Source organism: Ursus maritimus, unplaced genomic scaffold (genome assembly GCF_017311325.1).
Source record: "Ursus maritimus isolate PB19 unplaced genomic scaffold, ASM1731132v1 scaffold_25, whole genome shotgun sequence".
Taxonomy (NCBI): Eukaryota; Metazoa; Chordata; class Mammalia; order Carnivora; family Ursidae; genus Ursus; species Ursus maritimus.
The window spans coordinates 200,190-227,988 of NW_024425008.1; the positions used below are offsets into that span (position 1 = coordinate 200,190).

General features: G+C 61.5%; 2 protein-coding genes and 2 long non-coding RNA genes across 8 annotated transcripts in view; 2 read left to right on the top strand and 2 right to left on the bottom strand.

Moving 5' to 3' along the window:
- Positions 1-91: 91 nt before the first annotated feature.
- LOC103676867 lies at positions 92-12,502 on the top strand. Of its 2 annotated transcripts, none has more exons than XR_005837574.1 (3): positions 92-5,409; positions 11,474-11,607; positions 11,770-12,502. It is a non-coding gene; the product is annotated as an uncharacterized LOC103676867 (long non-coding RNA). The 2 variants fall into 2 exon arrangements; XR_572241.2 differs by lacking the exon at positions 92-5,409 and adding an exon at positions 8,979-10,722 and having other exon boundaries at positions 10,819-11,607.
- On the bottom strand, positions 6,602-18,764 carry TEX22 (testis expressed 22). The gene is made up of 4 exons (XM_040641297.1): positions 18,264-18,764; positions 17,737-17,960; positions 6,924-7,052; positions 6,602-6,781 (listed from the first exon to the last, which is right to left on the bottom strand). Exons 2-4 carry the CDS (start codon positions 17,896-17,898, stop codon positions 6,602-6,604), a joined length of 471 nt encoding a protein of 156 aa, XP_040497231.1. The 5' UTR covers positions 17,899-17,960; positions 18,264-18,764.
- Positions 12,960-14,314, top strand: LOC103676868. The gene is made up of 2 exons (XR_572243.1): positions 12,960-13,739; positions 13,993-14,314. It is a non-coding gene; the product is annotated as an uncharacterized LOC103676868 (long non-coding RNA).
- Positions 18,765-22,311: 3,547 nt separating the features above from the next.
- The window catches only part of PACS2 (phosphofurin acidic cluster sorting protein 2), a 53,995-nt gene continuing 48,507 nt past the window's right edge, over positions 22,312-27,799 (bottom strand). For 3 of the 4 annotated variants that reach the window (XM_040641299.1, XM_040641298.1, XM_040641300.1), the window contains exons 19-24: positions 26,119-26,161; positions 24,771-24,813; positions 24,508-24,643; positions 23,512-23,738; positions 23,177-23,290; positions 22,312-22,535 (exon numbers count right to left, since the gene is read on the bottom strand). In XM_040641299.1, the coding sequence (XP_040497233.1) occupies positions 22,417-22,535; positions 23,177-23,290; positions 23,512-23,738; positions 24,508-24,643; positions 24,771-24,813; positions 26,119-26,161 (682 nt within the window). In that variant the 3' untranslated portion in view covers positions 22,312-22,416. Of the gene's footprint in view, positions 22,536-23,176; positions 23,291-23,511; positions 23,739-24,507; positions 24,644-24,770; positions 24,814-26,118; positions 26,162-27,799 lie in introns of those variants that run through there. The other variant, XM_040641301.1, reaches the window with a different exon arrangement.

Below are 27,799 nucleotides of genomic sequence, written 5' to 3' on the forward strand. Positions count from 1 at the left end.
TCCCCGCGCCTCCGCGCGCGCCTGCCAGGGTGAGCCCTCCCCGCGCGCCCCTTCCTGGGTGGGTCCTCCCACACCCCCCCCCCAAGGTCTTCCCTGCGCCTGGGCCTTCCTGGCGTCCCCGGTGCCCTTTCCCCGATGGGTCCTCACCCCCCCACGACCCCTCTCCCCAGGTGGGTCCTCCCCGTGCGTCCACACCTGGGTCCTGCCAGCCTCCCAGGGACCCCTTCCCGCAGTGGTTCTCATCACACCCTGCACGCTGGTCCAGAGTCCTTCCCAGGGCCTTCCGCCCCCTCGGTCCCATCTCCCTTCCCTGGGGAGGATGGCTCCTCAAGTCCCCCGTGCCCTGAAGCTCAGCTGCCCAGCCCTGACCGCATGGCCCCGTCCCACACCTCCCTTCCAGGCCTGACGCTCTCCACACAGCCCAGGGTCTTTGTCCCAGCCCTCGCTGCCCAGCCGCGTTAGCCATGCTTGCACAGTGGTGGTGCCCCCAGACACGTCCATGTGGGCTCGCTCCCCAGCTGGTGCGGCCTCCCTGAACTGTGGCCTGATGAAAAAGCCAGAGGACGCCCTCTGGGAGGCCCCGTCTGAGACCCATGAGGTTGGGGAGGAGGAAGGTGACATACCCCAGGAACAGGGAGGCTGGAAGGGCCACCTCTGTGTGGAGGTACCCGCTTCTCCTTCCCAGCCCCGGTCAGGATCCCTAGGTGTGTGTGTGTGTGTGTGTGTGTGTGCACATGTGCGTGTGTGCATGCACGCGTGTTCCTTAAGGTGCAAGGATTGTGGAGCTTCCGCTGACCGTGTGGCGGGGCGAGACTGGTGGCCCTGGCCAGGATGAGCTTGAGGTAGAGGGGGTGGCATCCGAGAAGCAGGCCGCAGCTAGAGTGTGAAGCCACGGTTGACATAACTGCTGGGGGAGGGAAAAAGGAAGTGTCTGGGCTCCCAGGGTGCTGGTCTGAGCACTACCGTGGGTTAATGCCCTTTACGCAGGGGGGCAGGTCTGCGGCTGGAGGCCATGGTGTTGAGGGACATCCCTGTGGGGCAGGGAGGGAAGCGTTCAGGGGGCGGGCCCCCCAGCAGTGGGGGAGGCCCCCAGGGACAGACCCCATAGCTCCCTCCAGGGGACTAGGAAGGTGGGCAGGACCCCAGAGCAGGTGCTGGGGTAAAAGCCAGGGGTTCCAAGGAGGGCAGTGGGCTGCAACCACAGGCTGTCAGCAGCCTGTGTCTCCAGAAAAGGGAAAGCCCACCATGAATCGCGGGCCGCCAGCTCTCTGAGGAGGGGCCACCAAGGGAGAAGCGGTTGATGGTCCTTGGAAGGGGGAGGGGAGGAGGAGTTTAGGTACAGGGCAAGGGGTGCACAGGTTGAGGAGGCTCCCCAAATGGGGAGGTGGTGGTGGGGTGGTGTCCCCCCCCATGGACCCCCTTCCCAACACCCTGGCCCGAACCTTGAACCTCCTCATCTGGACAGTGAAGCTGCGTCCTAAAATCTCCCAATACTCAGCAAATTGACCGAAAAGTTAGAACTACCGAAAAATACCCAGGCAGCCTTTAGGCATGGAGAGAGTCCGAAACCGCATGCCTTCTGCAGTGCCCGCTTCTGCGTCCATCCCGGAAACAGGGTGGGCTTCATCCTGGGACGTGTTGCACTGCCCCAGTCTGGGAGGGAAGCCGACCGAAAGGTGGGGGCTGACTTCCTCCCTGCGATGGGGACAGAGGACAAGCATGGCTGGGGAGTGGGCAGGCAGGCATGGCATGGGCAGCAAGGCCGCTGGGGTCCAGGGTCTCAGGGAAGAAATCCAGGTCCCAAGCTGCCCCATGAAGGATAGGGATACGCCCCTCACAAAGCAGAGTAACGATTACTACGGCCTGGGACCCCGCAGAGCCTGGCTGGTCTGGCTGGGACCTGCTTGCTCCCCTTTCCAGACGAACAAGAAGAAAGGGGACATTGCACGCAGCGCCCTGCCCTGCTCCGAGGCGGTCAGCAGGTCTCAGGTGAGTTGCAAGAGAGACTTATGAATCCATACGTTTATTAGCAGCGCAGAGACCCATTCAGGAGACGGCTCCTCACGGCAGAGCAGGAGGAGGGAGGCCTGGTGGCCACGTCCACGCATCCAACAACAGAGACAGGAGGAGGGAGGGCGGGGGCAAGGAAACCCCTCGCAGAGATGGCGCGGGGAGCGGCAGGCAGGCCAGAGGCGGTGGGAACGGGTCAGCACCTGCCGTCAGGCATCAGCAGTTCCAGGGCTGGATGGCGCAACAGCAGGACAGAGCGAGAGTTAGGAGCCGAGGAGACGCCGTTCCTCAGAATCACGCCATCGCGAGAATAAGTGAGGGACAGCAGGGGCAGGACGCGGGATTACTAATGCGGGAAAGCTGGACACAACTTGGGGGCGAGACTGAGCGATTAAAACAGTAACTTCTTCATTCGGTGATGACTTGTTAAGCACCTACTTCATGCCACACTGTTTAGATTGGGGGGGGGGACAAGGTCTCTGCCCTGGGGGAGGATGCTGGCTGGCGGGAGGAGGGCAGGGGCCGTACACAGTATACGATGATGTCACAAAAGGACGAGGGTAAGGGGACGAAATGGTCATGTTGTTGAGAGAGATCAGGGCGTTGGTGAAGGAGGGGCCCGCGGTGGAGGAGGAAGCCCCTCGGGGGGCCCACGGTCCTGTGCAGGGGCAGCGCCCCGTGGGCCACACTGGAGGGCTCTGAGTGACCGTTCTGCGGGGGCTCCCTCGGCGGCTGCGTGGTGAGGGGTGAGAAGAGGCGAGCAAGGAGACACAGGGAAGCACGTGGCTCCAGAGGCCAAGCGCTAGAGAGAGCGTTCGGAGATGGAGTGAGGGGGCCCGCACGCCGGGTCCGGAAATCCGGACAGAGCGGCATCCGCGCTGAGGCCCGTGTTGCCTGAGTCGCTGGACTTCAAGGGTCACTAGAACTGGCTTTCAGAAAGAGCAGGTCACGTGCCAGACAGAACCCCAGCTGGGTCCTCATTCCGCGGCAGCAGTCAGCGCTCGAAGACCAGGCCGGGAGGGAAAGTGCGCATCAGCTGAGAAAGGACGTGCCCGCTGCTCCTTGGGGGGGTCTGAGGGCCGCAGGAAAACACCTGTAAGCCTCCAAGAACCCCAGAAACGAAGCTCTCCTACCACGTAAGGGCTGACCTTCCCTGCGGCCAGTAAGGATCTACGAAAACAAAGACAGAGTGGCCACATGGGGGTGGGGAGCTCACCCCGGCCCGCACGGCACAGCGCCTGGAGGGGGGGACCGGTGGGTGGAGGCCTGAGACCGGTGCCAGCCCCGAGCGGGAATGACGGTCTCCGCGGATGGGGGCGGGGAGCCAAGCGCCAGCTCCCCAGCATTTGAAGCCGGACGTCAGCCAGCACTGTCTGAGGGGAGCGTGCTGCCAGAGCCACGTGACACCGTCTCTTGATTTTTGCAATTTCTAAAAATAATCTTAGAAGCTTTTAAACTTGGGGTGAAGACGCATTCGTCTAATTCAGCAATCATGTTTTCCTTTAAAACTAAAATTTTAAAAATTTGCAGGGAGGAGCTCTGTACTTATTCTGCGTTTCCGCAGGCTCTCTCCTCACTGCCTGGGTCTCTAGAAATACCTGGATAACCTTCACCGAATGTCCGCAGCCTCATCTCGTTGAACTTGTGGGCGAGATTTCTAAAACTTTATTGTTGGATTGTTGAATAGCAAGCGTATTCTTACAAAGCCCACGGAGTCATTTTTTTCAGCAGGGGCAGTGCTGGGTCGTGGTCGTGGGCTGGCCCTCGGGAGGACGCAAACGACACCCCCGGAACACACCTCCCTTCCTACTTGGGGTGTCTACAGCAGCCTCTGCTCCCTGCTCCAAGCTGGCCTCCCTCATGGGCATAGACAGGTGCTAGGGCGCAAGGGACACCATGCGGCCAGCCCGGGCAAGCCTGCTGTGGGACACTGTCCGCCCTGCCTCCAGAGCACCCCAACGCCCCCCACCCAGGAATGTCCCCAAAGGGCCCCCCACCTGGGGAGGTCTCTGTCAGTCCTGGGGAGGTGTGTTATTCCTCCTGGAGCTTGAGGAGAGACCCACCTGGCTGAAAGGAAGGGAGTGGACAGTGAAGAATGGACATGGGGGGGTGCCCGGGGGGGCACAGTCGGTGAAGCGTCTCACTCTTGATTTTGGCTCAGGTCGTGATCTCAGGGTTGTGGGGTTGGGCTCTACGCTCAGCGGGGACTCTGCTTGGGATTCTCTCCCCCTCTGCCCCTCCACCCACTTGCGTTCTCAAAATAAATAAGATCTTAAATCAAAATACAACAAAGAATGGACATAGGGTGGAGGCACTGTCGTGTCCGTGGCTGGGGGTGGCCCAGGTGATGTCCTCGCCAGACTGATGCTGGCCCAAGACTGTCCCTCTCTGCTCGTCCTACTGACGCCCACTCTGTCTGCTGGGTGGACCCTCTTCTCTCCCAGGGACTCTCAGCGGTGGTACTGTTCCTATTTGGGGCCCAATCATCCTTGGTTGTTGGGGGCAGCCCTGTGTTCTGGGGGATGGAAAGCAGCACCCCCAACTTCTGCCCGCTCGATGCCAGGAGCTCCTGTGGAAGGCACAGTGCCCCCTAAAAAGATGTCCACGTCTTCACCCCAAGCCTGCGAATGTGCCCACGGGAGCCCGGGACCGTGCGGCCGTGACGACAGAGTAGCAGCCCGCAGCACCCCGGGGCCGACGGAAGAGGCAGAAGCCCAGAGAGGACGTGGCACGGGGCAGATGGAAGCTGCGCTGCTGGCTTGGAAGCTGGAGGAAGGGGCCATGCGCTGAGGCATGCGGGCACCTCCAAAAGCTGGAAAAGGCCGGGAGCACGTTCTCCGCATGAGCCCCCAGAAGCCAAGGCAGCCCTGCCCACAGCCTGATCCTAGGCTGCCGAGGCCCATCTTGGATTTCTGCAGAGCCTCCGGTCAGGGAATCGGAGGGCGTCAAGTCTGGGGCAGTAGTAGAAACCAACACTCCCCAGGTGGTGAGGGACACCTGGCTGGGGCACTGCGCTCTACAGGACGGGACGAGGCCGCTGGGCTGGTCCTGGGGCCTTCGTAACCATGGTAACCACGGAGGAGGCAGAGGAGGGTGCTGGGGGCCCCAGCCCTTCACAGGCCCCTCTCCTCTGCCCTGTGGCGGGAGTGCTGGGTGCTGGGCCCTGGGTGGCCGGCTCCCAGCCGGGGAGAGGCGCCAAGACCACGTGGGAGGCAGAGGGCTGGCCATCGGGCATCATCTGACTGCAGCCTCATGACTGGCCCTGAGCGAGACCAGCACTGGTAGGTCAGCCCAGTGAACCTCCAGATCTCTAGAGACAACACGCAGACTTGAAACCCGCTCCGTGACAAAGAACTCCAAGGCCCTCGTCACCTCTACCCTTAGCTCCCCCTCTGCACTGTGAGTACTAGTGGGGGTGGGGACCTTCCTGCCCAGCAGGGAGCCCGGCCCTGGACACCCACCCCTGGCCTTCATCATCAGAGGTCCCTAAGGGGGAGGGCGTCATCATGCCCCCGGGCGCTGCCTACCCCTCACCCCGCCCCTCAGGACACGCCCCCCGGCCTGTGGGGCAGCAGCAGGCTCCCGGACCCAGGGAGGCTGGTGCATGCAGGTGCCCAGCTGCTGCGCAGGCCTGGCTCCTGCCCTCACCCCAGACCGGGGGTTGATCACCTCATCTTGCCCCAAGTCCCCTCCACCCAGCTACTCCCACACAGAAGCCCGTCAGCCCCTGAGACTCAGTGGCCAAGTCCCAGGGATGGCACCCACCCCCTGCTGCTATCCTCCCATGGCCCCTGAGGGCTGGGAGCCTGCCAGCATGCCCTTACTTCCCTCCTCCCACTCCCAGTTCCCCTCCAGCTTCATCTCCCCAAACGCGGCTCCGCCTCGTCACCCCCAGCTCAGAACCCTTCCTCCCACCCCTCAACCTCCCCAAGCAGACACCTCGGTGGGCCCAGGGCCAGCTCATCGCAGCTTCCCCATCCGCTCTGCCCACACTGCTTTCTTAGCCTGTTCACCAACCACTGTGCAGAGCTGGGGGACGCACCACCTCCTCCAGGAAGCCTCCCTCTGTGTTCTGCTCCCCCAGGGTTATTATGTGTGCCGCTTTGGGCCTCCTGCAAGCAGGGCCCAACATGAGACCTGGTGCCCGCAGTACCCAGCAGTTCATGACATCAAAATCCCCACCCTCCTGGAGGACCAGCAAAGGAGTTGGTCCTGAACCAGGCTCTGTAGGTGGGGCCTGTGAGCCACCATGCCCCCCCCCCCCCCAGGTCCTTGGCAGCTGCTTGGCCCCAGGAAGGTGCAGGCGGCCTCTCTAGGCAGCAGAGGGCTCTCCTGGAAGGCCCCACTCTGCCCTGTCCCCCAGGCCCCTCCAGGTGGCTTCCTGGAGGCTGGGCTGGGGCATGGCACCCCTCCCCGAGGTGGCCTCCCAGGCCTCAGGGCTGTGTGTTCTCAGGAAGGGGCCTCCTCCTGGGCCTGTGTTCTCTCCCTGGGCTCATGAGCCCCGGGTGGGGTGTGACGACGACTCAGCCGCCGCCTACCCCAGGACCCCCAGGAAAGGCGCTGGAAGACAGACACTGGGCTGAGCCGGCTCTTAGGACGGTGGTGACCTCGAGACCTGTGCCTCCGAAGTCACAGTCTGCCAGAAAGGCGCGCTCCGGGCCAGGAAGGCGTGGAAGGCGTTGGCGGACTCAGAGGACCTCGGAGGGTGGGGGAGGAGCACGTCCTTGTCCACGTCTTCGGACACCAGCTGGGCCACGAGCTGCGCGATGTCCTGAGGGCAACCGCGGGGTCAGGGGGCAGGGCCGGGAAGGGGCTGCGTGTGGCCCGCGCCCACCGTCCGCCCCGCGTCCCCCCCGCACACCGGGCAGTGGGGGACAGCGGTGCCCGGCCTCTCCCCGCCGCCCGCCGCGCACCCTGCCGTGGGGGGGAGGCCCGCCGGTGCCCGGCTCCTCCCAGCCGCCCTGCGTGGCCAGCCGCCGGCGCTCGTCGATGCTGACGCTCCAGTGGCGGCTCGGGCGCCTGCTCTCGGGCGGCTCGCGCACCTGCGGGAACAGGGAGGCGGTGGGCGCGGGCCACACCTGCGCGCCGCGGCTCCCGCGCCCGCCGACCCTCGGCACGCCGCACGAAGAGCGTTCTGCTCGCTCCTCCCCAGGATCCAGCTCGGCCTCCAGTGGCCGGGGCGCTTCAGCCTCCCGCCCTGCGCCGGTGGTGGCTTTCCGGAGCAGCTCTGCGCCTGGACGCCCCGGCCCCAGCACGGCCGGCTTTTCTGAGCGAGGGTCGGCCCCTGGACGGGGAGGTCCTCGCAGCGTCGGCCATGGCCCTTCCCACTGGGGCCAGGAGGGGGCAGGAGGTAGGGATCCTCCCAGCCGGCCTGTGAGAACCTCAGGAGAGGCGGGACCTGGGGAGGGGCACTCCCCCTCCAGCCCCTCTAAAGTAAAAAAAAAAAACCCGCAGGAACCGTGAGGACACACAAAGAGGTGGCAAGGGGCCAGTGGAGGAGGGTGGGAAGAGGTCAGTAACTGGGAAAGGTCAGAAGCAGGTAGCACCCCTGCAGGACCCCCCCCATGAAACTTCCCAGGTGGGCTGTCTGTGAAAGACCCTCAGACCCCCCCCAGACTCTGCCCAGCCTTGGGGGGCCCCTGCTCCCTCCTGCACAGTGAGACAGCCAGTCATTGTCTGGAATCCCATGGTGGGGGCACGCTAAAAATGGAGGACTAAGACAAGTGCAGAGTAAAGTCCCCATTCCTCAAAAAATTAAAAGTAGGACTCGCATATGAGCCAGCAGTCCCACTTCTGGGTATCTACCCAAAGGAACAGAAAGCAGGTCTCGAAGAGACATTGCACGCGCACGTCATGGCCGCATGACCCACAACAGACAAAAGGTGGGAAAACCCAAACGTCCCCTGATGGGTGAGTACATTGCCTGGAGCGGTAAATCCACACGGTGGAATATTATTCAGCCTTAAAAAGGAAAGGACATGGGGGAAGCTTGAGGACACTATGCTGAGTGACATAGGCAGGTCACCAAAGGATAAACCCTGTGTGATTTCACTCATAGGAGGTCCCTAGAGGAGCCAGGTTCACAGGGACTGGAGGTAGACGGGGGCGTTGAATGGGGACAGCATCAGGTCCGCAAACAAAAAGGTCCTGGAGATCTGTTTCCAACAACGTGAATGTACTCAATACTGCTGAGCCCTACACTTACACATAATTAGCAAGACCAGAAACAAAACCCCCAAAGTGCACGTTAGCACTGAGAGGCACACACAGAAGGAAGATGTGAGGGGACACAGAGCAGAGGGCCAGCTACGAGCCAAGGAGGAGGGCCTGAGAACAGAGACAACGCTGCTGACACTCAGGCTTTGAACTTCCAATCTCCAGACTTGGAGACAATACGTTTCTGTGGTTTAAGCATCCCTCCCCCCAACTCCTGCAAAAAAAAATCGTGAAGTCCCCAGCCCCTCTTCCCACTCTGCCACTGTGCACCAAGATCCGTGGGGCCGGCTCTTCTCCCTCTCCTCCCAGGAGACGAGGGTTCCTTTCTGGGGAAAACGGGCAGCCTGACAGACCCAAGGGTGGGGCGCCCAGGGCAGAGCCCCAGAAACGTGCCCCAGCACACCCCGAGCGCCCGACCGCTAGCAAGCCTCCAGCCAGCCCCACGCCCCGCTTTTCGGCACTGACCAAGAGCAGATGCGGCCTCTGCCAGGGAGCAGAGACACTCGGGGGACAGGAAAGAGTCCCCCGCCTGGTACCTGTTGTTCTCCTAGACACGGGAGTCCATGAAACAGAAAACGGGTGGTGTGGGAGAGGAGTGCTCAGACGAGCCGGAGCTCTTTAAACGTGGAAATGTGGCGTCCGCAGGGAAAGCGCCACAGCAGGCGAGGCGGGTGGTGTGGGATCCCTCCCTCCCGCTCCGCAGACCTGGGTTACCAGAGCGTGGCTCCAGCGGTGCCGGTGGGCCCCAAGCCCGCCTCTCGGGTCTGCGCCATCGGCGTGGGTGCGGCGTCCCCGGGAAGACCCCTGGGACTGGGAGGCACGCGGAGGATGCAGAGCGCAAGCACGCGGCTGTGGTTCAAGGAAGTCGTTACGGAGTGATCTCAGAGCAAATGCTGACTGATAATGCAAGGACTGGCCAGACAGCAGACATGAAGACGCAGTGAACAGGTAACAAGTCCTGAGAAAACTGGAAAATCAACCATGGAGGCCGACATCCAGCTAATTGAATTTCCAGAAGGAGAGAGAGCCGAGAAAAGGACTGCGCACACGCCCCTCCTGAGATGAAGGGATCAAGGCTCCAGACCGTGAAAGGAAGCAGGCCCGCACAAGGGGTAGTGTGGGAATTTCAGAAAGCGGCAGAGGCTGGCACGCCCCGCACGTGCAAAGGGCCTGAGGCACACACCGCCGAGGGCATCACGCAGCAACAGCAAGGCTTAGAGGCCACAGCATAATACCTTACACGTCCAGAACGAACATGATTTTCACAGAGAGTTTCCACCCACGAAGGCACCATGCAATGTGGAGGCAGAGTAAAGACATGGGAACAGCTTTACAATCGAGAACTCCCATCTGCCGGGCCCTCCCAAGGAAGGTGCGTATGCGCCACTCCACCGAAAAAGGGGAGTAAACCGGGAAGTGGGGAGACTGGGGGCCCAGACACTGGGGTCCTGCCGAGGAGAGGCTCCCCTGGGAATAGAGCTGGGCTCTGGGCTCCCCCAGGTGTGGCCTGTGGGACCCTGGAGCAGCCACGGGCAGTGGTGCCCGTGCCCGGGGCTCTGAGGAGGACGGAGCCGTAAGTGCAGCGTGGGGCTTCGGCCGCAGACACACAGCAGCTCTGGCCGTGACCAGAGTCCCCAGGAAGAGCGCACAGTGAGGACAGGCCCCCAAATCCTGGAATCACAGCTGGCGGTGGGAGCAGCCACAAGAGCAGGAAGCGGTGGGCGCCTTGCTGTGCCACCTGGGACCCCAAGAGCTGGGGCAGGGCTGTCGTTCTAACCTACATGCACACGTGTGTTAAAGGGAGCCCAACATTTACAAAATAAAGATTGAAGTGATTGGGCCGGGCGCTCTGACAGAACACATGCACACTGCTTTGACCCGCAGAGACCCAGGGTCTCACCAAGCGCGTGGAGCCCACCCAGATCGGCCACGCCTCAGACCGCCAACCAAACACGTGAGCCAACACAGGACTCCCGGGTCACTTCGGGCGACCGCAGGGCAGTGCAATTAGAAATTAACAGCAGAAGCATATTGGGGTGTACGTCCAAAGGACCCCATGTCCACACGAGTGAGAGGGGAAATCCAGGCTGCAAGCCGGCTCCCTGCAGCCGTCCTGTGAAGACAGAACTTGAAATGCTGGAAAATTAGGAAAAAGCCCCAGAGCAGGTGAGGCCAGCAAGCCAAGCAGCGAGGAAAAGAATAACAAAACCACTTCAGTAAAAGTTAGAGGCAGAAGGAGGAAAGGCTAATGAGTAAGTTAAAATGAAAAGAAAAAAACAGTGACAACCGTGGACAGTGACCGTCCACTGGCTCTCCGAACGCCAACACAACAGAGGGACTGGCGGCCCGGCCCAGGCGCCCTCGCCCGTGGCAGCCGGTCTGCTCCCGCCCAGCGTCCATTTTGCGTTTCTCGTGAATCGAGTCCACAGGCCTCAGACGCTCTCTTACTCGAAACCTGCCTTCTCGCTGCTGGGGAGCGTCTCTGCGGACATTCTGGTGGGTAAGCGTTAGAATGTTATACGTAGGACAAGCCTTATCTTCCGACCGTCGGTAAGATTTTCCTGTCTTTGTTCCAACCTTTAAAATCCGCAGGCGGATTTGTCAGCATTTCCCATTGTGGATTTAGCGTGGGCCCCGGGTCGGGACGCCCCTCCGAGATTCTGACGCTGCCCCGCACGCTCTCCTGGCCCGTCTGCGCTGTGTTTGATCTAAACGGGAGGCATCCGTGGGGAAGTGTGTCCCCCTCTGCTCCACAATGCCACGCAAAGCGCCCGTGAAGTCCCCAGACTTACACCGGGCCCGTCTCTGGACTCGCTGCGCTGGACCGTGGCTCACTTGCCCGTGTCTGTCTGTCCCGATGCCGCACAGTTTCAGCTGCTGCAGCTTTGAGCAGACAAGTGCGGCCCGCTCTTATCTTTCAGGATCCTTGCATGTTTCTTTTCCGATCCCTATTCTTTCGATACTGTGTTTACTGCGCAGTAACACACGCACGCTTTTGAGCTCTGAATAGAGGAAGCCACGCTGCACACACGTGGTGCCGCCTGCTTCTTTCCGCCACGACGACGTGTCCTGGGCCACCCTGCTGCCCCGTGGAGGGGCACCCACTCGCTCTAACTCCAGACCCAAGGCAGAGTTTGGCACCAAAGCTCGCCAGAACGGGGGGAGGTCTCAGTCTCTTGGTGTAATCACTGCGTACGCGCACGCTCAGCAAAGTCTAAGTCAGCCAACGCGCCGCTTGCCTTCTTAGGGCCTGAGGCAGTTTTGAAAACTTCGCTCCAGTGACAGACCACGTCCCGACGCTCGCGCCATCGTGGGTGCGTGTGCTCGTCTACCCTGAGTCCTGGTGTGTGGCCCACGTGGGGTGTCGTGGTGCCCGTCCAGGTTAGTTCCTGTGTGCCCCCACGCAGAACGTGCCACCTTCTGTCTGAGATCAGCTGCCGGCTATGTGAGCTCTGTTCTCCACACCAGGGGGAGGTCCTGCTGGGGCAAATTTTTGTCTTGTTTTTGTGCATTGTTTTATTTATTTTTCCCTCTTCTTAAAAGATTATTTCTGCGGGGCATGAAATTCCAGGTTCACGGTCACGTCCTCAACTGTATCGAGATCTCTCTGTCGCCGCTTTCAAGACTGTCCTTCCTCCTCGATGGCTTTTGAGAGCTCCTCTCTGCCTCTGGGGCTGCGGTTCCACCATGATGGCTCTGGTGACAGTCCTTTCACAGCTCCTGCTTTGGGCTTGCCGGGCCTGTGGCTGTGGTCGACTGCCCGTGTCAGGCAGCCTCTGACGTGGCTCTCGGGGGGGAGCAAGCCCTCCTGCCCGTGGCACCGACCTGCCAGCCACGTGAGTGAGCCACCGTGGAACTGGATTTTGCAGCGTTATTCAATGTTCCGATGACTGTAGCTGTAACATCCGACTGTAACCTGACAGACCAAAGCCACCCAGCGAAGCAGCTCCCAAATCCCTGCCCTACAGAAACAAACGTATTTATTATTGTTTTAAGCTGCTAAGCCTCAGGGACATTTGTTGGGTGCAACGGATAATTAATACATGGACAGAGACGTATGTATATTTAGGATAAAATCTTCAACATTCGTGAAAAGTTTGTTTTTTATAAAAAAATTGGTATTGCGTTGAATAAGGTACTGTGGGGAAATCTGGTAGGTTGACGGCGTCGAGTCTTCCCGTCAAGGAAGCCGGCGTGGATTCCCGTGAGGTGTCGTCTGTGCTGCTCGGAAATACTGTCTTCACGAGAGCAAACTCGGTCTTGAGGACTTTGCAGCTTCTGTTGTCGAAGGGAATGGATCCAAAAACGACCAAAAAAAAAAAAAAAAGGTAAAGGGAATGGATCCTTTTTTCCCCACTACATTCCTGCTTGGTTATTTTCAGTGTATTGAGGAACTATTAAGTTTTATATATTTTAAAGATCTTTTTTTTCTGGGGCGCCTGGGGGGCTCAGTCAGTGAAGCGTCTGCCTTCAGCTCAGGTCAGTCTCAGGGTCCTGGGATCGAGTCCCGCATCGGGCTCCCTGCTCAGCGGGGAGTCTGCTGCTCCCTGTCCCTCTGCCTCTCCCCCTGCTTGTGCGCTCTCACTCTGTCAAATAAATAAATAAAATCTTTTTTGAGAGCGAGCACAAGCAGGGGGAGAGGCAGAGGGAGCAGCGGACTCCCCGCTGAGCAGGGAGCCCGATGCGGGACTCGATCCCAGGACCCTGAGACTGTGACCTGAGCTGAAGGCAGATGCTTCACTGACTGAGCCCCCCAGGACCCTGAGAAACTCTGAAGTTTTAAATGGAGACCATCTCCAGCCGTCCTCTTTTCCTAGTGGTCTTCTTTCTTCACTGGCTCACATGGCTTTTTCTCAACAGACAATAGATTAGCTGCAAATAGTGCCCATCTCATGTTTTCTTTTCAGGTATTTATAGCTCATTTCATTTTCCTGACTTGGGCACAGCCTTGGTGTCTGATGGGCTCGTCGTCATGGCGACCCCCTGTACCTGTGAGAAACAGTCCGGGGAAGCCCAGTCGAGGCTCTCGGGAGCTCCCTTTATCAGGTCACAGGAACGCCCATCTCTTCCTACCTTACTCAGAGCCCTAGGTTCTCACTGTCTTAATTATGCTTCAGTTAAAAAATAATCAATAGGTTTTTATGTTTAAGGAAAGATACTGGAATTTATTAACACTATTTCTCCGTATCTATTGAGATAATCGTGTGGTCTTCCTCCTTTGTTAATGCAGAGAATTTTATTAAATGGATTTCTATGTTCCCAAGTGGCTTCAACCGGCGGGTTCACCCTGGGTCAGCGCTCCGTCTGCACACGCCACCACGCGGGCTGCCATCAGCAGGGGGCGCTGGCTCCCCGCACGCCTGACCGCACCTGTGTCCGCCGCCTTCTCACACCCGGGTCAGAGGACTTCACTCATCGCCCTGACACCAAACACCTTTCACCCTCTTGCCTGCCAGCGAAGCTGCCCTCCAGGTGCCAGGCCCTCAGTTCCCACGACTGCCTGTTCGCTGCAGGTGCGCGTGCTGCATGACCCACGTGTGGGTCTCTGCCCCCCGGGGCCCCGTCCCTCCGGGCTCGCTCCTGGTGCCCTTGTCCGGTGCTGGGTGTCAGGGCAGGGAGGCGCCTGCTCACCTCTGTTCTCAGGACAACCTGCTGGCCTCACTTGCCCCGGGTGTCCAGTTCAGACTGGCCCAAGCCCCGCAGGGTTGGCTGGTGGGGCAGCCTCGCTCACTGTCCCTCCTGTCCTTTGGAACTTCTGTTTGGCAGGCGTGGCTCTCCAGTTTCCCTCAGTGCGTGGAGCTTTGCTTCCACGCTGGCCTGCTGTGTCCGGAAGTCTCGGTGCTGCCGCGTCCCCACTGGACTCCCCAGGACCACACAGCACTTGCCAGCAGTGCCTTGTGGGGCCGGCAGCAGCTCTGCCCTGTCCCCCATAGGGAGCTGCATGTCCCCACATGACATTTTCCCCTTCTTTTCTCTTCTCCTTTTATGTTTTCTCACATGCCCAAAATTACACATAACTCTTACCATCGTAAGCTGTGCGAGCTCAGTGTCATTAAAGCACATTCACAGTGTCGTGCACCCGCCACCACCGCCCGGCTCCAGAACGTTCTTGTCTTCCCAAACGGAAACTGTGCTCCCTACNNGCTAACGCCCCAGCCCCTGGTGCCCCCGCTGTACTTTGAGTCTGACCACTCTAGGGACCTCGTATAGGTGGGTCATACAGTGTTTGTGGTCTGTGACTGGCCGACAATTCAGCACAATGCCCTGAAGGTTCACCCACATTGTGACATTTGTCAGAACGAGCTTCCTTTTTTAAGGCTAAATAATGTCCCACCGTGCGTACACCTCACATTCGGCTTCGGTGGACCCCTGGGTGGCTGCCACGTTTTGGCTCTTGTGCACAATGCTGCCGTGGACGCGGACGTACACCAACTGGCTCGAGTCCCGAACTTCAGTTCTGTCGGATGTGCGCCAGTGAAGTCCTGGGCCATACGGTAATTTTGCACTACTCTTTGGAGGGACTCCATGCTGTTCCTCCCCGTGACCGCACCACTCCCCACTCCCTGCGGCGCTGCACAGGGTTCCACTCTCCCCACATCCTCGCTGGTACTTCTCTTTATTAAAGATTTACTATTTATTGGACAGAGCGCACGAGCACGAGAGGGGTGGAGAGAGAGAGGGAGAAGCAGGCTCTCCGTGGAGCAGGGAGCCCGACGTGGGACTCGATCCCAGGACCCGGGATCACAACCCGAGCCGAAGGCAGAGGCTTCACCCACCGAGCCCCCCAGGTGCTAGGTTGGAAAGGCTGGCCCTACGCCGCTGGGGCTCAGCTTGGTGCTCAGTGAGAGGCACGGGGACAACTGTCGGTCTTGTACATAGCTACACTGTGGCCCCCATGACTTACTGGAAGCCCCTCTGCCCCACTGATCTGAGATGCCATCTTCGTCCCGCACTAAGTGTCTGTGAACATTTGGGTCCGTTTCCAGACTTTCTTTCCAGTCCTGATATTCATGCATCACAGGCCAGGACTCTTGCTTTGTGATATGAATTCACATTTGCTAGGACTGAACCTATTTTGGATTATTTTTTCTATTTTGCCAGTTTGGCATACTGAAAAAAACACATTTACCTTTTTTTTTTTTTTTAAATGATCTCTACACCCAACAGGGGGCTGGAACCCATGACCCCAAGATCAGGCGTCAAATGCTCTTCTGACCAGGTGCCCCCAGTACTTAGCATCTGTATTGTTGATGACACTGAACTGTGAGGTGCCTTAGGAGGACCCTTGGCGCCGGGAGTCTTCCCCTCCGAGAATGGGGTGTCTCTCCCTGCTGTCAAGTCTAAGGCTTCAGGGTGTTTTAAAGTTTCCCTCTAGTAGGGTTGCCTATTTCCCATCAAGTTCACTCCCATTTTCAGATTGGCCTTTTTCACTTTTCTTCTGGAGTCTGTCCCTAACCATGCAGGGCACTGCATTGCACACCGCTGTGTGGACTCTCTTCCGGAACCCTCCGCTGTGGACCGGTTCTGGTCCAGTCTCCCACGCTGAACAGCACAGTCACGTCCCCCGTGGTGCTGCCGTCCCGTGTTCATATCCCTCTGTCTTGGCTCGGTGGGCCAGTTCTTCCAAGATGGCACACGTGACTCGCCTGCAGCCCCATTCTGCTCTGCTCGGCACTGCTGTGGTTGTCTCTAGCTTTACTCTCCTTCCTTATAGAGGGTTTCTGCAAATGTCTGGTGCCCTTAGCTGTCAGGTGGTATGGACAGGACACCAAGACTGGATTAGCAATGAGGGTGGACTGGGGCTCAGTGGCTAGGGCAGCAAGCTGTTTCTGCTGCCCCCCACCACACAGCTGGGAGCGGACCCTGCTGCTCTGGCCAGTCTGCGATGGCCCACCGGAATGCGACTCCTATTGGCCAGCCCTCCTGTGCTGTCTGTGGGGTCTTGTCTTCTTCGGAACTCTCTGAGGTCATTTCAGTAAGCTTGTCCAGCCCTCAGTGAGGGGCTGGATGTTGGCAGACCCTCCGTCAGAAAAGGTCCCCTTAGGCCCCTAGACCTTGGCCTCAGCCTGAGCTCACTGCCCCTTTAGGAGCACATGGCCTCACTGTGTGGGGCAATGGGGGGCCATGGTGAACATTGCAAATGAACACAGCTCTTGTGGGGACTGGGATGGGATGACACAGGGACGGAAGGAATGGTGGACTTAATTTATGTCAGCCAGGCTGCAGGCGATGCCTGACAAGAGGCCAGCTGCAAGCCGGTCTACGGGAACAGCAATCTACACCAAGGAGCACACAGGAAGGACACCACGCAGGACAGTGAGACAGAGGATAGCCCAGGGAATCCTTTAAAGCTGCAGTGAACAGCTGCCATTCCTGAAGGGCTGGGAGCAGAGGAGGGAAGTAGCAGGAGGGAGAGGAGCTCCCTGCCCCCAAAGCAGACACCTGAGTCTGCAGAGATGAGTCTGCACCCTCATCTGGCCTCCACCCAAATCCCTCCCCCTGGCCACCTCCCACCGGGCCCTTGTTTCCCACTCCCCTGCTGCACCACTGGCCCCCACCCACCTCTGAGAACCTCAAGCTTGGGGGCTGGGGGGGGGGTGGCCTCTGGCCAAGAGCTGCCAGAATGGTGGTCCCTGCCACCCGTTCAGGAAGGGGTGCCCCGAGTCATGCCCTTCCTCCTGCCAGGTGACACGCTTGCATGTTTACGTGCTAGTCCAGCAAGTCGAGGGGTCTGCAGCTTTGGCCCCCCAGGACCCTCACAGTGCCCTCACACAGCCGTCACAGGTACTCGGGCGGGGGCCTCGGCTGGAAGAGCACACGGTGGCCACAGGGGGCAGCTAGGGAGCCTGCCTTCCCTTTTCCCGCCACCTTCTTATGTGAACCTCTGACCATGGCAAGCACACACGCACACGTGTCTAAGCGCACAGGCTGACAGACTCCCACTCATGCTGGCCCAATACCAGCACCGCGTGTGCCCGCCCTATCACACCTGGCATGCGTCCGGCCTGGCTCTGACCCTTGCACGCAGGGATCCACGCAGAACTCTGGGCGTCTGGCTTCTCTGCTCCTGAAGCACCCCCCGGGGCTGTCCCCCGCTCATGGCTCCGTGGGAACCTGGCAGCTGCTTACCCATCTGGCGTGAGGGAGGGGGGCGGAGAGGTGCCTCCATCTCGGGGCCGTCACAAGCACAGCCCCTGGGAATGTTCTGTCACCACTTTGGGAACAGTCCTGCTGTCTGCCCCCCCATCACTGGGCTCCCTCCTTGCGGTGCTGCCCTCCCCGCCCAGGGTGCAGGTACTGGCCTCTGAAGTGCCCAGCAGAAACGGACAGGGCCCAGAACGGGAGGCAGAAGGGGCCACCCTGGCACCCACCCAGGGCCCCAGGAAGAGAGCTGATACTCTGTGAGCCTCCCACCAGACAACGTTCAGCCCTCCCCGAGGCCGAGATGCCCCTTCTGCAGCCCATCCAGACGCCCCCACCTGCAAAGCCAGTTCCCGGGGTCCAGCTTACCCAGTCCTGAGTCTGCGGCTGCTGCCCTTCGCTCTGGGCACTGGGCTGGCCCCAGGCCACGGTCGGGCTCAGATGGGGAGTGGGCTGCCTGTGCTCTTGGGGCAGCGGCAGTTCTGACTTCTTCCCCATGGGGGCATTAGACAAGTGCTCCGGACTGTCCATCTCCAGCCCCACAGGCTGCTTGTCTGCACCTCCCGGGCTCTGGGAAAGCTCACCACCGCTCCCTGGGCCCCCCAAGCAGATGGAGGCAGTGTCAAGCTCTGCTAGGCTCACCTTCTAGCTACCGGGCAGCAGTGCCAGGGGGTCCCCAGCTGCTGCTCCCGCCCTTTTTCTCGCCATGGTCACCCCGGCAGGAGTACCTACAGCACCCCGCCGCCCGCTCTCCAGGGGCCCGGGCTTCCCACCTTGGCTCCACCCCGGGGGGCATGTGCCCTCAGCCGGATCCGCACAGAAGACCCAGCGCAGGCACAGAACGAAGGGCTCCAGGGCTCTCCCTGCCTCCCTCCTCCTGCCCGCTGTGACCTCACCTCGACGCCGCGCGGACCACACCCCAAGGGGGGCGGCAAGCCAGACGACGCTGCCCCTCTCCCCTCCAGGGGCTCTGCGGCCAACGAGTGGGCTGAGGGGGGCTCAGGGCGGGGGTCAGGGGGGCACATGGTGGAAGGTGGGGAGGAGGGAACCATTAGGGAGGCGGTAGTCCCTGCCGGAGGAGCGGGGTACTTGCGGCTAGGGGAGCGGCTGGGTACGGAGGGTGCGGGGAAGGGTGCGGGACGCTACGAGTACGTGGTGGGGCAGGCCGGGGGCGCGGGGAGGGGGCACCCCAAGCCGACGCGGTGAGGTACGCAAGGAGTTCAAAGGCGCAGAGCTGGGGTACGCCGCGGGTGCAGAGGCGGGGGAAACGTCGGGTACACCGGGACCCTCGGGTGGGGAATGCCGGGGGGTTCCGAGGCGGAGGGGCGGGTCCTCCACGGGGGGCGGAAGGTAAAAAAATACGGGTGTGGCCCACAGCGATTCCGGGAGCGCGGAGGGGGCGGAACCGAGCCCGGGGGAAGTTCCGCTGCGGATGTCCCCGCCCCGCCATTTCCGCTTCCGGCCTGCGCCGCGCCTGCGCTGTGGCCCAGGGGTCCGCGGCTGGGCCTTCGTCACAGGCAGTGGGGAGTGCAGCCCCTCGCAGGTGCTTCCCGTCTCCGCCTCTGGAGGGTCTGCGAGGCGTAGTTCGGATATCGGGGCTACTCGGCCGGAGCTCTCCCAAGCCCAGCGGTCGTGCCCCCGGCCTCCAGCCGTTCGGCCTACAAGCTCTGTACCTTCCTTGCCCGTCGTCCTCCGGCGGTGCTCCCAGCTCCGCAGGCTGCGCCCCCACATACCCCCGCTCCTCCGGGCGGTGCCCCCCGTTTTCCCCCCTACGCCCTCCCGGCGTCTCTCCCGTCCTCCTCCGCTCCCCCGGGCAGTGCCCCCCATTTTCGCCCCCACGCCCCCCGCCGGCGTCTCCCCCCACGTCCCCCCCCGCTCCCCCGGACAATGCCCCCCATTTTCGCCCCACGCCCCCCCCCCGGCGTCTCCCCCGACGTCTCCGCCCCCGGGCAGTGCCCCCATTCCCCCCCCCACGCCCCTCCCCGGCGTCGCCCCAAGGCGCCCCGCTCCCCCGGTCAGTGTCCCCACGTCCTCCCCCGCAGCACCCCCGCTGCTCCCCGGGGACGCGAAGCGTGGGCCCGCGGAGTGCGTGCTGGGGCGTCGTGGGTGAGGGGCTCTGCCGGCCGACGCCCAGGAGGAATCATAGCGGGGGGGCGGAGGGCCGGGGTGCCCCCAGGTTTATTAGTGTTGCATCAGCACCTTAAAACAGTCCACGTGGTCACTTTCGTGACGGATTAGAACGTGTTCCCCAAAGAGGCTATTTACATTAATCCTGTTTTCCATTTAAAAAGAAAAACAAGCCTAGCCACAAGGACATCCTAGAAGCTAAACAATGCACGATGAGCTGGACGGGGTCTGCGGAGACAGCAGGGCGCCCCCCACCTCCCGCAGCCTACAGGTCCAGCCCTCGCCCCCCGCCCCCCGCGGTGGCCGCCAAGCCCAGCCCTCGGGCTCGCGCAGGCTCCTGCCAAGACACGCTCTCCCACCTCTGCCCACGGAGGCCAGGTCTGGAAGGGGGCAAGGGGCAGGCAGAGGCGCCCAGGCAGCTGGCCCACAGAAGCGCGTGGCCCCGTCTCCTAATGAAGCATGTGCTCCAGGACAAAGGGTCCAGACCCGGGAGAGTAGTCCGGTCTTCCCATCTGGGGGCGAGGACAGTGCAGCAAGGCTGTCCTTGGCCCCTCCTCTGAGCTGCAGACATGACCGACCCTGGCCGCATGCCCTGAGGAGACAGTGACCCAGGGGATGGACGTGGCAGGAGCCAGGAAGCAGTGGGCCCCTACCTGGCCTGGGCCTTGCCCAGTGGTGATGGGTGGCTTGCCCTTTGAGCCCCCCCCCCCCCGCCCCCGTGCTGACAGCTGCACTGCTCGGTCACGGATGGCTTTGGCTTCTGCATCTTCCTCGGAGGAACAAAGTGCTTTTCCATGGATCCTCGGGACAGCTCCATGAGGTAGGCAGGGGAGATGTGATCATCCCTGTTTAGCCATTGGGGAAACCGAGGCACACAGGTGAGCGCAGCCCAGGTCTCTGAGGGAGTCACAGTGGCCGGGGCTGTGTGCATGACCTCCTGGGCCTGGGGACGGTGTGGCGGGTGGGCCCCATGGCACTTAGGAACAGGAGACTGTAGCCGGGCTCTGTAGGCCCAGGGGCATAGGTGCTGTGTGGCCTCCCCTTGCGCATGTGAGGACACAGCTATGGAAGTGGACTTGGGTGGGGAATGGTCCGAGGAGAGGGACGGCCCACAGCTAGAGAGGACATGACCGCCCCCACTTTGGCCCCTTTCTCTATAGTGAGTTCTGCAGCTGGAAAGTGAAGTCAGGAGCCTACCTGGACCTCCTTCCTGCTGTGTGTGACTTTTGGAAAGGACCCTTGAGGACCAGTGACCAAGGCCCTGAGGCCCAGTGGTGGGAACCAGGGCAGGGAGGCTCAAGGTCCCAGGGCCTGCTTCTGAGGGTAGGTGCTGGCGGACGCCACACAGGCCACCGGAGGTGCTGGGGCTCGGTGACCTGCACCCTGACTCCGTCCTTCCAAGCCAGGGCTCAGCTTAGGGCCCCTGGTCCCAGGATTTGTCAGGGGAAGAGTCTGGGCCCTCATGGGGAAGGTCCTCTGCCCACAGGCACCCTGAGGCAGGGCCATACACAAGGTCAGGCCCATGTCTTCCTGTTCCCTAACTAGCCCAGAGCTGTTGGCCATGACGCTCAGACCCTGTACTGCCTTGGGGGAGGAAGTAAACAGGTAGGCCACAGGTAAGAAAAGCGGGCCATTGCTCCCCTGGGGGCTGACCTGGCGGTGCCACAGACTGTTGCTGAGGCCTGTCCTCTGGAAGAGCGGGAGTGGCCTGCAACCTGCCCTGCATTTGACATGGTGTTCTGAGCATAGCCTGTGTGGTCTCCTGGGTGGGCTACCAGGGTCCCAGGGCCACAGCTGCCAAAGGATGGGAACTGGTGGGTTCTTCCTGTGCAGAGTGGGCTGCAGGGTTGCGGGGGGAGCAGTGGGACCGGTCTGGACTCTTACTGCAGGTCAGGATGTCCCTTTTCTGCTGCATGGGAAGGCAGGGGGCAGTGCTACCACCCAGGGTGGGACCCAAACCCGAAACCTTGGTCTAGGGAGCTTGGCCCAGAGAGACCAGGGCTCTGTGCCTCTTCAGGGTACCCCCAGGTGCACCTACAGGTCCAGTGGTGCCTGACCCCTGAGGTCAAGCTGTCCTGCCTGAGCTTTCACTGGCCACATAAGTGCTGCATGGGCCCAGACACCCCCCCAGCCAGCAGGTGGGAGGAGGAGGCCGAGCAGGCTGGGGCCAGCTGTGGGAGCCACTGTGCTTGCTAAGTCTGGGGCAGGGAGAGTGAGGCGGGTGCTGGGGGGCTGGGACGCGGGATAGCGCTGGCTGGCTCTGCCCCAGGGCCGCTGGGACATCGAAGAGCAATGTCTGTTTGGCAGCTACATTGTAACATGTATTAAAAAGCATTAAAAATATCTGCTCCTGTAAAACCGCCGCTGCCCCGCGAGGCTGGAGTTTATTGGGAACCACACTGGGCGCGCTGGGCGTCTGTCGGCGGCTGGGCGGCTGGGCCCGGGCTGCCCCGCCTCCACGTTCTGCTCAGGGCGCTCCCACAGGAGGCTGGCCTTCAACCACCGGCCACCCAGCTGTGTGTCTGGGTACACGGGCAGCCCGCGGGTCTGTGCGGCCTCCCGCCTGACCCCAGCTCCCTGAGGAAGCAGAGTCCTGGCTTTCGGGAAGGACAGGACGCAAAGGTGAGGACCCTTCTTGCTGGGGGGCTCGGGAGGTCCTGAGGCTAACACACCTTCTGTGATTCTCAAAGCTCAGTGCTGTCCGCCTGACCTCCCACCCCAACGGCACACCTGGGTCATGCGCAGAGCCGGGAACGGGCTCCGGGGTGGGGGAGCCTCCCCATGAGTGTCCAGGTTGAGAGCACATTCATACTTAAGACTGTTTCTCTTTGTGTTTTTAAGGGTCTCTGTAGTAAACTGAAATGTTAACAGAAAAGCAGCTGGGCCCTCCCGGCGCTCGCCGTCCAGGGCTTCGGGGCAGGGCTAGCAGGTGGACTTGGAGTGTCCGAAGATGCAGATGGGGAAGTGCTTCACGTGGGAAGACCACTGGGCCGCCAGCTGGAAGAACTTGACGTCGTTCCACTCCACACCGTCGATGAGGACTGTGAGGACAAGACCACCTGACCCTCCTGCCCACCGAGCCCCAGCACCCCTGGGGACCCCAGGTGCCCATGAGACACCTGCTGGTCAGTCCTCCCACTGCCCACCCTTCCCTGGCTCCCAGCTACCTGTGGTGGCCAGCTTCTCCTTGATTTCGGGGACCTGCTAATCCACAGCCCTTCTGCCCCAGCAGAGGGTCTGCAAACTGGGTTCAAACACACTCCACTTAAACCACAGGACCAACGGTCCTGGAAGGCAGGGCGGTTCTTGACCACAGTGGTCATTAGACTCCAACTCATGGGGAGAAAACCATTTTGGGTTCCATATTCTGAATTAACTCAGAGTAAGGTCTGAGATACATAAATCAATCTTAACAGAAAGGATTGAGAAATTATTTCTCAGAATTTAAAAAGCTGTCCGATGCGTACAAATGCTTTATCCAAATGGGTTCGAACCACGGGATACGCATTTCATAGCAAGACAGGTGTTTCCAGAGGTGAAGTTAAAGCAGCGCTCTGGCTTCCTCTGGCTCACTTCCATCAGGACCCGGGTCGAGGACACGCCTTCCTGCAGGCTCCCCGCTGCAGGAAGGACACCTGGACAAGTGCCCCCCGCCCCCAGTCCTGGGCCCGTGGCCGCTCACCCCTCAGCATGTTCTGCTGGTGCTTGGCTGTGCAGATCAGGCGGCTGATACCCTCGATACACTGGCTCTTGGACTCCACGTCCTTGTCCTTGGTTTTCTTGGGCAGAAACATCACTAGGAGGGAAAGGGCTGCAGGGCTCAGCCACAGCCCTTGGAGCCCTGCTGTCCTGAGCCACCCATAGTCCACTGTGGCCACAGCTGCCAGCCCTCCCGCCTGCCCAGGTGGCCTCTGCTTGTGGCCGTGGTGCAAAGTGGCTCCCAGACCCGTGGCGACCTCGGGGCCTGCACAGCCACCCTTCCAGTTCCCCCAACGGTCAGCCCACCCCCCACCTCACCCTTCTTGTTCTTCTCCTTGGTGACCACGGTCATGGACATGGTGGGCGTGGCTGCGGCCTCGCCACTGCTGGGCAGCCTGCTGACCTGGAGAGACCGGAAGGTGCACTTGAGCGTGTTTTTGGTGGCGGGCAGGTCCTTCTTCTCCACCTCTCTCTTCCTGTCCGCAGGCGGGGCTGCCGTCCAGTAATCCACCTGCAGCCCCATCAGCTCGGCGCCGACGCCCTGGCTGCAAAAGCAGAGGGGGCCTCACTCCTCTGTCCTCGCCCGGTGGCGGCACAGGCGGGAGGAGGTGCCGGCTGGCATCTGCGCTGCCCACTGCCCGGGGGCTGCCTGCAGTGGCTAACCTGCGGAGGGGAGCCCCAGCCCTGGAGCCTACTGCAGTCTGTCCCTGGCCTCCAGGGACAGCCCAGTCTGCGCTTGTGGGTGGGCACGGTCGCGATGCTGAGCTCACCCAGGAGCACGTGGTCCTGCCACCTGCCTGCTCTCTCGAGCTAACCCTTTGAGTCTGGAGGGCCGAGGTCAACCAGCCTCGTCTGAGGTGTGGACCCCATGGGAGTCGGAAGCAGCCCTAGGACCCTGTGGACCGTGGCGCTATGGGGGAGTTCTGCTCACCAAAGACCCGAGGGTGGCTGGGAGGGGCTGCCGACCACCTCCCAGCTCCCACAGCTTCTACCTACGTCGTAGTCTCCCAGCCCGTCTGCGTGTGGAGTCCTCCGTTCACGTACTCTGTGTGGCTTCTGTCCCTAGTCTCCCAAGCCAGCCAGCACCTGTGCCACCCCACTGATGGGGCACCTGGCCCCAGCAAGCCCGTCTTCCCCATGGCTGCTCTGAGCACCTCCGCCGGCCGGACCCTCAGCTTGCTGGCATCCCAGAGGTGCGGCCGTGGCCACGGCCACGAATGGTTCTCAATGCTCTCTAACCCGAGGCCCTGCTGCATCAGGGGTGTGCTCGAGTCAGGATGGGGTGGGGCGCTTGCCTCGCGTGGCCACGTTTACCTGGGGGAGGACAGGCCCCCGCTCACCGACGGGGAGGAAGGCGGGGTGGGTGAGGCCTCCTTGGCTGCGGGAGACGTGGACGGTGGGGTGGACGAGAGCACGCTGGAGCCCGAGGGGGCCGCGTCATCTGAGTCACCTTTGGGAAGGAGTTGGGCAGTGCTGAGCTCCCCTCTGCCCCTGCCCCCAGAGCAGCTGTGGGGGCAGGGAAGGAGCTGCCGGGCCTCCCACAGTGGAGGGAACCCCGGGGCAGGGAGCAGGGTTACCTGATGTGGCTGAGGACGGTTCCACTATTCCAACTTTCACCACCTGGAAGGCAATGGGATGCTGGCTTGCAGCAGCGTGCGAAGTTGCCAGCCCTCCCTCCTGCGCGCTGGGGCTCCAGACAGATGCCGAGTGCTGTGTCCCCGCGGATGCCAGGCTGCCATGCCCCCCACCCCCCGGGAGCTCCTGGGCTGGAGCAGGGTCCCAGTTCTTCCTGTCCTTGCAGCAGAGCTGAGCCCAGGGCGGCTACTGCCCACATGGTCAGCCAGGACATGGGCTGTGGCCCGGGACCCTCCCACTGCATGGCTGTGTGGGTGAAGTGGCACAGGGCTGCAGAAGCACGCTCCGTGGCCATCCTGCACGCCAGGAAGGGTGCACAGGGCCCACACTCCGGCCCTCAACAAACCGTGAGCCTGTGGCTGGCCTGGCCAGGTGTGAGGGACCCCTGCCCAGCTAGGGGCCTGCACAAGGCGCCATGTGGGCTGACTGCTGTGGGAGCCACGTAAAATTGAACAAATAAAATGACAACTTATGTCTCAGTCACGTGGGTGCTTCAAGTGTCCACAGAGGATTTGGAGCTGCTGCACCCAGTGGGTCAGGACCCTCTGGTCACTACAGAAATTTCCCCAAGACAGGCTGCCCTGGACTAATTCAGTCTCAGGAGGGCCACTAGCTGCCCTGACGCCCGGCCAGGGTAAACGATGGCATGGACGTCCTGCTCTGCCTGGTGGCCCCGTCTGCCAGATTGCCTGTGGCTCTCACAGCAGATGCCGGGGCTGCAGGCCACGCAGTGAGGTTCCTGGCTTGGCTAGGAAAACTTGGGGCAGTGGCCCAGCCGGCACGGAGCAGCTGTTAATCCTCAGCCGTGGGAGAAAGACAAATGTCCCAATTTATAAACCACACTCCCAGCTGAGCAGGCTGGCATGGAAGGCACCCCTTCCTGTCCTAAGGAACAGAAGCGCCCCTTTGCCCCATCCCGGTGGGACCTGTCCCGAGACCCTGCTGACCTTGGGCGCCCACCCACCGCGGAGTCTGACAGCCCGTGTGCCCAGGACGTGCTGAGCACTGAGCCCTCGCCTCCAGGTGAGTGGTCCGTGTGCACCTGTCAGCCCTGAGCATAGCTGGGGGCAGTCACCACCTCTGGGCCTAGCCCTACTCAACATGGGAAGGAAACAATGAACTTTGAGATGGGGGGGGTGTTTTAAAGGAGTCCTCAGCTCAAATTGGTGAACATATCAAGTTAATGCAAAACCAGACATTATAAAAGACAGTTTAGAGGCTGATCGTAAAGCCAGCCACGTGGGAGGAATGCCTCGGGTCAGGCCAGAGCCCCACCAGAGAAGTACTCACCCCTACGAAGGGAATGAACTTCTGAGAGGACTCTTCATCAGGGCTAAGGACAAGAAACACAGACAGTTACCTCTCACTCCACCAGGCAGACAGCATCCAGGGCCTCACGCCACCCAGGCCATGCCCACACCCACCCCTGCAGTGCCTGGCCTGGCCCTCCAACCCTCAGCTCAGCTCTCTGCAGCTGAGGTCAAGAGACCTGTGGGAAGCCATGCAGAAGCCCAGCTTCTCCAGCCCAGGGGCCTGGTGTCCAGGCCCGACTGCCTTTCTGCTAGCTCTGCAGGCCTCCGTTTCCACTCAGCCCCAAGACAACAGCTTGCTGCACGTGCCCCAGGACCCCCCAGGGGACAGTCTGGGCTTCCTCCAGCAATCAGGGGTGACCGAAAGCCAGGGTGTGGTTTTCTCCCAGGTGTCCAGTTTTCTCTCTCTGCCAGCCAGAGATGGGGCAGGGGCGGTTCCCGGGCCTCAGGCCTCGGGGATGGGGTGCACACACTACGCTTTGGCAGAATGCCACCCCAAGAGCAGCCTGAAGGTGAGACTGAGGCTTTGGGGCCATGCTGCTGTAGGCGGCCAGCCAGCGCTGGCGGCCGTGAGGTTCTGTCTGGACTGGGCACCGCGTATCTTTTAGCAGAGCTCGGCTTCAGTAGGATCGCTGGTGAAGGCCTCCATGTCAGAGGGCCCTTGCGGGCAGGGGGATGTGGGCAGCAGCCAAGGGGACACAAACCACCGTCTGAGCTCCGTGGGCCAGGCCAGTCCTGCAGCTCATCTCTGCAGCTGGCTCTGCAATGACTGGTCTCCACCTCGGGGCCGGGGTGGGGCCTGAGTGGCTCTCCTGGTGGGGGACGGGGTGCTCGGGCACCAGGCTCCCCTGCTGCCTGTAAGAGCATCTCCTGGCCTTTGGGGAAATCCAGCGGCAGGGCCAGTCCTGGGCCCCCTGGGCCCCCTGGGCCCCCTGTGACTTGCCCCGGCTTCCCTGGTTCTCAGGCCGTCCTCCCAGCTCTGCTTCTGCCTCCCGTCCCCGAACGCAGAACGCCGGGGCTTGACGTCACAGAGCTAGTCTTCTGCTGGGCTCTGCTGTGCCGTGTTGGCTAGGATGGTGCCCCCAGGCACAAGGCCACTCGGGGAGAAGCCTGGGCAGCACCCCCCCCCAGGGGCCGGCAGCAGTTCCAGCCCTGCTCTTGTGGGGATGGAGGCAGGTGCCTGGCCAGCGCCCCCCAGGAAATGTGCGCCCGGACAGCACAGAACGCACCCGGGGCACCCAAGGCCATCCCAGCAGGAGGCGCTGTCCTCGCCGGGTGGCACCACCCACAAGAAGACACAGCGGCTGGCAGGCCCCTGGATGCCACCTGGACATGGGGACCCATGGCCTCTGCCCCAGCACCGCCCATCACACCTCTGAGGAGGACCTGGCAAATGTTTTTGGATAAAAGAACCTACAGATTTGGGCCGTCATGCTGAAAATGGCCAAATCCCCAGCCTTTCTGACCTGAGGGGAACAGAGGTTATCCACAGATAACACAGCAATTGGCACCCTGTGCCCAGGCAGGCTTTCGCATGCGAGGTCCTCATGGGGCCCCCAGCCCAGGGCAGGGGAGGTTCCAACCCACACAGGCCCCAGGACCCTCCCCACGAGCAGCACGCAGGGAGGCAGACGAGGGCTTGGGGGGGCCACCACACAGGG

Coding starts and splice junctions, on each gene's coding strand:
- TEX22 (XM_040641297.1), bottom strand. CDS start 17,898: ATGGACAGTCCGGAGCACTTGTCTAATGCCCCCATGGGGAAGAAGTCA. Junction 7,053..17,736: donor AGCCGCAGACTCAGGACTGG/GTAAGCTGGACC, acceptor CTGTTCCCGCAG/GTGCGCGAGCCGCCCGAGAG. Junction 6,782..6,923: donor GGCCTCCCCCCCACGGCAGG/GTGCGCGGCGGG, acceptor GGTTGCCCTCAG/GACATCGCGCAGCTCGTGGC.